The sequence below is a fragment of the Lupinus angustifolius genome, chromosome LG02 (assembly GCF_001865875.1).
Source record: "Lupinus angustifolius cultivar Tanjil chromosome LG02, LupAngTanjil_v1.0, whole genome shotgun sequence".
NCBI classification, from domain to species: Eukaryota; Viridiplantae; Streptophyta; class Magnoliopsida; order Fabales; family Fabaceae; genus Lupinus; species Lupinus angustifolius.
Window position 1 is genome coordinate 20681440 of NC_032010.1, and position 8080 is coordinate 20689519.

At 33.3% G+C, this 8080-nt stretch overlaps 1 protein-coding gene across 1 annotated transcript; it reads left to right on the top strand.

The window, feature by feature from the left end:
* Nucleotides 1559–7651, top strand: LOC109338637 (RING finger and transmembrane domain-containing protein 1-like). Its single transcript, XM_019575913.1, has 8 exons — nt 1559–2719; nt 3621–3697; nt 3835–4000; nt 5109–5197; nt 5287–5451; nt 5556–5633; nt 6377–6480; nt 7309–7651. Exons 1-8 carry the CDS (start codon nt 1963–1965, stop codon nt 7412–7414), a joined length of 1542 nt encoding a protein of 513 aa, XP_019431458.1. The 5' UTR covers nt 1559–1962; the 3' UTR covers nt 7415–7651.

Genomic DNA, 8080 nt, shown 5'->3' on the forward strand with positions numbered 1-8080 from the left:
CATAGATTAGATTTAATATAGTAAATATTCTTCAGATGTTTACTTGTAAGTTGAAACAATCTGACTTAATAAGAGACTCTTTTACCTACCAATTCATCCCGAGTTAACCAATTCATCCCCGGTTAAAATTCAGATTGAAGTTGTTATTTACATTACCCATCAATAGTGTGACAATGATGAGATGAAACTTCTGAACCGTTAACTTGCTGCTCAAGGTGATCATAAACAGAGTTTTTTGAGACTCTAAAACCATGCTAGGACTTGTAACATTGAATATGGTTTTGATAGTACAAGGGATAAAGTGAAACGTGTGATGGATAATGATGTTGTTCAAATCACTGTTTTTTAAAAGATGGATAGAACTTCCAATCTTTGAATCATTCAAGCACACTATTTTACCATACCATGTGCAGCAACTGAAAGTTTGCAACAACAACAACCGGGACGAGTTTGGAATAGGATATCACATGTACCAAACCCAAAAATTAACATCGGGTAAATCCGAACCCAAAAATTAACATCGGGTCAAACCCGAACCCAATAACAGCGAGTTTAACCCGTAAAATTCGAGTTTGGATTGGATAGGTACGCACGGGTGTGGTTTTTATTGTCATCCCTAGTAAGAATATGGATCAATATGCACAAAGTACTGGTCCAATACTAGTATTAAAAAAAAGTGAAAAATGATTGGTGTATCTTCTTTGTCACTTGAGGGAACATAGGAATCTAATATTTGTTTAATCATATTTCTTAAGTGACAATATATATACCTATTAATCTCATATTTTATATTCTTATTTTTTAAAATTTAAAACATCCTTTAACCTTTATGGTGCTTGCATAACATAATATTTTGACTTATACATCTACATTTTCTTTATTTGAAAATGATATGTTCTATACTAGGAACATTTACTAGTAGGATTATATAATATTAATTCTATATATATAACTTAGTCCATTGGGTTTGAGTTAAACGGAACACATTACAACCTAGAGGTAAGCATGGACTATGTTTGGCCGAGTAAGGTTTGTTTCCTTATTGAGCTTAAATGTTGTTCAAGTCATTTTTTTGAACTCGTGCTCGAAGCTAATCTGATCCTAAATGTCGATTGGGTCAATCTTAAAATTCGAACTCAACCATATATATGATTAAATACAATACATACTCATTTTAAATAATTATTAATATTATTTATTATTATAAATATTAAATTGACATATAAAATAATTTATATATATTATTAATTATGTATATATAATAAAAATTAACAAATTAATGATACTTTCGATCAAAGATATATCATTACTATGTATAAAATTGAAGAGAAATACTTATAAACATGACTAATTAATCATAAAACGAATTTATCTTATCATAAATATTAATTATGTCTAATTTTTAAACTCAAACTCCATCGTATAGTAAAAATTATTTTGAGTCTGATCATAATTAAGACATAATGGAATGAGCAGATAAGTCCTCTTACAACCATTCCCGTGTGTATGAGAGAAGATTAAATAAACCAAAACCCACGTACTTATTTTTTTCTCATATTCCTTTCGTCACCATCACCATTACCATTCATTATCACCATTATCATCACCACCTTCCTCTCATTTTCTTCCACCGTTCCTGATTTTGCTCAAAACCCTCTTCACTCTTTTCCCTTTTCTCATTCTTCTTCTATTCCTCTCAATTTTCCTTCAATTTCCCCAATTCGTATGATCCCTCAGGTGATAAATAACCTAATGCACCCTTCTTTTCTTCATTCAACGCCGTCCATTATTTACATCCCCTCTTCATTCAATTAGCTTCATTCCCATACCACGGTGCGAAAAAATCTTATTTTTTGGGGAAAAATCGTTTTTTTTGGTGTTCAAACCCAAACTTATAAAATAGAAGAAAAAGAGGAAAGGTTAATTGATTGAAGGTTAGGGTTTTTTCGTTTTGTGAAAAAGATGGAAACTTTTGATCGTAATTCAAACCAATATGCTACCATTTCTTCTAATTCATCATCAGCATCATCTTCTGGAGGTGTTAATAGTAATAGTAATGATAACAATGCTAATAGTGGTAGCAGTTCTGGCATTGTAAACTGGTATGGTGTGAATTTGCCTTCTGTGAGAACTTTGCGTTCTCCACTTTCCTATTTGTTGGAGCACTCTGGTATCATAACCTCAGGTCCTCCTTCTGAGGCTGTAATTGTCAACAATGGAGTTACGGGTTCGGTGTTACGGTCTCGGCTTCAAGCTCAATCACTTGATGGTGGTGGTGGTGGTGTTGGAACACCCTGCACGAATAGCGCTGGTGAAGTTGCAATAAGGATCATTGGAGCTGGAGAGAATGATCACAATGTGGTAGGGTCTCGTACTCCTTCATCGTCGTCATGGAATCGGCGTGGAGAAGTTGGTTATGGTGGTTATGATGATGTGGTTAGTGGTAGAAATGGAATGCCTGGGTTGGTTGATAGCGGTGGTGGTGAGGATCATGGTGGAATTGCTGCTGCCCAGAGGGTTCCTCGGGTTTCTTCGTCTTCGTCATTAGCTGGTAGTGGACAAGTTGGTGGGGATGCTACTGGGAATGGGTTAGAAAGTAACGGTAGGGAGTCGTCATCCTATCAGAGGTATGATATTCAGCAGATAGCGAAGTGGATTGAGCAGATTCTTCCTTTCTCACTCTTGCTGTTTGTTGTTTTCATCCGTCAGCATTTGCAAGGTATAACCATTGCTGTTTCTGATCAGTAATATTATGTTCATGGTGGCTATTTTGGCTTCATAAGTTCCTCTCAGGGTACTAATGAAATCATATGCATTTAGCATTTCCCTTTGTTTAGTTTTTATTTACTATTATTAGTATGTTCATTGCCAAATTAGTGGGAGAATTGTTTCTGATGTATATTGTATATGCTAGACTTTGTTGATATGACCATACCAAGCCCATATCTAATTTTTTTGGTATGTTTTTATTCATGATGTTCTTAATAGCTTTGCATTCATATTACTTGTTTGTCTGTTTTGTTTGGAGCCCTGACTATTCGTTGTTAAGGAATGGGCTCGGTGGAATAACGGTATGACAAATAAAGATTGCTTGCTTCTGGGAGTGATGAAAACTATGAAAGTAGTATAATATATTTACTTTCCGTCATTTTTAATTCATTTTGGTTTTGCTACCTTGCTAAGTGTTATCCATTAATACCGACCAAACAGTGTTGGCGCTGCTTACAATACTGCATGTTATCCATGAGGGAAGGGCAGGGGGTAGAGGAAAAGAAAATATTTTGTCATTATTTTTTTGAGAATCATGTGGGTTGTGCTTTTATTTTGTTTACTTTTTCTTCATTTGGCGGTGTTCCACATTTGCAAGAAAATTGCAGACTTGCTAATTGTAAGAAAGGTAAAAGACTATGTTAGGGAGTTAAGAAAACAATGCTTTCTATCCACCTTGTGAGTTGTGATCGTGTCTTTTATTTTTTGCAACGCTATCTCTGTTATGACTTATGGGTACTTGAGTAGGTGCATGATTAATCGCTTCTTAAATTTAGTTTCTGTATCCTCTTAATTTGTACTTTTGATTCTTTCCATATTATTGGGTGATATTCATTTCCAAGAACTTGCAGGTTTCTTTGTCACAATTTGGATATCAGCTGTGATGTTCAAGTCAAATGAAATTGTTAAGAGGCAGACAGCTTTAAAGGTCTTACCCCGATTTTGCTAATTTTTTAAAACTTCCTTTCCTAAATCAAGTTTCTATTCTGTAAACCCCTCCCATTGTCCCATTCATACGGAAAAAATTATAGACGCAGACACAAGTTTTAATGTTTTATTTTGCAGGGAGATAGGAGAGTATCTATCCTTGCTGGTATCTCAGTTGCCTTCATGCTTCATGTGATGTGCATTTACTGGTGGTATCGAAATGATGATCTTTTATACCCGCTTGTCATGATTCCTCCAAATGCAACACCTTTCTGGCATTCAATATTCATCATTTTGGTTAATGGTATGGACTTATTTTATGTATGGATGATCATTTATTACATTGTTACAATGGATTTAAACTGGACATTTTGTTTGCTCTGATTTACATGTGGCTGCAGTACATGATCAATATAGAAAGCACCTTACAAATATAATTATGCAGTGTAGGTGAAATGCTTAATATTGCAGCTGTTTGTTTGATCACCAATGATGAGTTCGAAGCCTTTCTTTTTATTGTTTCATAACTCAGTATCGTTTAAATCGTTTATAATGTGTGGATGGGGTATTGTGAAATGGATTCATTATAATTAATTACCAGGCAGGAATGCAGGATATAATTGAATTTAACTTGCTTCAGGATAAAGATAATAGTTTGTTTCCTTTGCATGATATCAGCTGGCATTTCTTAATCGCCTGTGTAATCTACATATCAGTACAACCAAGGGAAAAAGTTGGTGTTGTCTGAAATTGTGTTTTAGATATAGAATTGCAATTGAGAGCCATGATCTCAACTATCAAGTTCTGATGTACACTCACTTCCTGCCCTGCTGATATACTATTTAAATAAGTGCTTCTATCACAAATGAGAGTCTCAGATTCACACTTACAGAAATTTGAAATAGCTTATTCTAAAAGATATGTGATTATGCGTACTTTAAGTAGAATTGGTAAAATCACATACTCGCATGAATTGAGGAATAAAATCTGTTGCCAGTTTAGTTTCAATGTTTCTCTTAATTAAATCTATTTTGATATTATTTATGTTTTCAGCATTGATCCAATATCTGATTCTTCCAGCATGTGCATAATTGAGTTCCTTTCAGTGTTCCATAAAATACTCAATATTTACCCAAACTGGTTGTTAACATTATTTTTTGGTAGTTTGTAATATTGTTTTGGAAACATTTTTTAACACCAGTTATTTGATTCAGCATTTGTTTGACGCTGATAATGAGAAGTATCTTTCTGTATCTCTTTTAAGCTATGTCAATATGTTTTTATTGTCTTAGACTCTTATTTGATTGGTTCTTTATGTTCCATCTTGATCTATCCCTTTATATTCTACTTTTGTGGCCTTCAACCTTTCTAACTTTTGTTGGTATTAATGGTCACAATATATAATGACTCAGATACATTGGTGCGACAAGCAGCAATGGCTCTCAAGTGTTTTCTGCTTATATATTACAAAAATGGCAGAGGTCATAACTACCGTCGGCAGGTGATTTATATCTTCCATAAACACCAATCATGTAATTTTCTAGTATCATTTATTGCTTCAGCATCTGAAATTTTCTAACTTATTTCTAGGCTCAAATGTTGACTCTTATTGAGTACACATTGTTGTTGTATCGTGCCATGTTGCCAACACCAGTTTGGTACCGGTTTTTCCTGAACAAGGATTATGGCAGTCTCTTTTCGTCACTGACAACTGGGTTGTATTTAACTTTCAAGCTAACCTCTTTTGTTGAGAAGGTATATTTTTATATTTAAGATTTGCCTTCCTAGTTATGTATTTAAAGATATTGTCTATGCCGCCAAATTATTCTACTCTCTTTGACCTTCTATGTGCCTGTTAGGTTAAATGCTTTTTTTCTGCCATGAAAGCATTATCAAGAAAGGATGTTAACTATGGGGTTTGTGCCACAATGGAACAGGTAATATTCCAGTCTCAGTATAAAAACAATTATCTTACATTTGTAAATAACACTAATCTCTGCTTTATAACAATGTTTTGATGCTGTTATGTGATGTTATGTTGTTTGGAAGGTGCTCTTTTTTTAATGCATATGTATTTATAAGATATATTGAAATTGGGTATGTAAATGTCAGATGCATAAGAGAAGGGCGTGTAGTTAACTGTTCTCGTCCAAGTAATAGGTTTCGTCAGTCTGAGAATAAAGCTATGGTATCATGTTATAAGATATATTTGTCCTTGAAATTTTAACAAAGTGTTCAAATTCCTGAAAGATGACAATGGAATGATGGACATAAGATCTTTTGTGAATTTTGTGTATGCTCTTATTTGTTTATAGCTTTTCCTCCACTATCCATAGCCATTACTTGTTGGTCCACTATATTTATATATATGCTTTTTCGGGTTAAGCTTTTTGGGGTCTTTTGAGAGTCTTTATATTTTCCTTTAAATTATGGGGCTAATTATGCTATGTAATTGTCCTTTGTATTGGATCCTGCGTCCTGTCCTTTTTTTTCAACTATTCTTTTTTCACAGGGTTTCTTTCTGTTTAGGAGACTACATTCCCCACCCAGTGAGAAAATGCTTTGTTATTTAGAATGTCTTAACTATTTAAAGATGAAAAACCATGTAAAAGCTAATTTGTTATTGAAGATATTCATTGGGAAATCCTATTAAATATGATTCTGAATTATTGAAATGCAGGTTAATGCTGCTGGTGACCTATGTGCTATATGTCAAGAGAAGATGCATGCCCCCATCTTGTTGCGCTGTAAACACATTTTTTGCGAAGAGTGTGTATCAGAATGGTGAGTTCTTAATTTATTCCTCCTTTAGAACTTTTATTCTTATACTGTAAACTGAAAGCCAGCAGATAATTGTGTCGGTTAGAGTAGAAATCAGCTGAGTATTTCCCATAAGTTCCCACTTTCCACTACTAATTTTCAATAATTCCCTATACGTTATATAAAATTCTCAAGAATATTTTGATTTTGGCTAATGGTTTGCATCTTTCTTGCACATGAAAATACATTTTTGCTTTTTTTTAAATGTATAATAACTTTCCATGGAATACATAAAATTAATGAATATTTTGTGTTTTTACAACTTTCAACAGTTGAAACCCTGGTTTGTTATACACTTAAATACTTGTTCGTGCCAGAATCTGTCCTGGGAAAAAAATCCTTCTATAGTTCTTGGTTTCTTTCTTTATGATCTACCTGATCATGTTTAAGTATTACATTATTAACTGTAATAATAATTATATGGAATGTAACAATGGGTATGGGGGAAAGAGTGGGCGCGGGCTTCTTTGATCAAAGCCCTTTTCTGCTTTAAACTAGTGAGGGATGAACATGTATTTGTTAAAAGCCTTGATGGAATTTTCTACAGAATGCACTCTTAGCAATGGTTTCCTCTTGCTGTGGAACTTTTAATAGATGGCAAATCCTATTCTTGTGACTTCGATAATCATGAAATGTTTAAATAAGTTTAATATAAAGAAGTATACATGAGGTGATTGAGATATGTTCAACTTGTACAAGTATCATTTATATTGTAGTCCAATTTGCTCATTTTCATATTTACTATATATGACTTCTCATTTGACCAAAGAAAGCACTTTTTTTTCCTTTCAGGTTTGAGAGAGAAAGGACTTGCCCACTATGTAGAGCATTGGTAAGACCAGCTGATCTGAAAACCTTTGGAGATGGATCTACAAGTCTACTTTTCCAATTGTTTTAAACTCATGTTCTTTGGGTTTGATCATAGTTCTGTGCCAAACCTCTACCTGAAAAGTATCATGTTTAGTACTCACTGATTTGGTAAAGATTTTTCATCAATAGGTTCCTAAGAAATGAGTTTGAAGGAAATCATCTAACATATATAGCTTACAAGTTATTTTCTTGTATCACATATACAAACCAGATTCCTCATGTCTTGGGGAAATATGTTGAACACAAACTTGTTCATATTATTACATCCTTTTGCAATTCATCTCAAAATTTGCCTTAAAATTTGCAAGTGCTGAAATTGCTACTTATTACAAATAATTTGGATTTGGATGCGTTTTGTCTGTGTGCTATTACACACACTTATTATATACTTTTGTGGTAGTTGATAACTTGATATATACAAAGATGATAAACTAGAGGGAAAGAAGCAGAATTTTATTTAAGCAATTATTTTTGTTCTAACTAACTGTCTCCACTTAGTCCTTTAATTATTTTACATCAATAATACATTGTTTTAAAAAATGAATATGCCAGTGCTTCTATCTGATGTAGGGGGCAAATAGAGATCATCTGTCCTAAAGAGATGTTGTCTTCCTGTTTTTAGTCAATAAAATTTTAATGAATAGTATTAAAATAATAGATTTAATTTTTATAATTTTTAAGTGACATTTTTTTA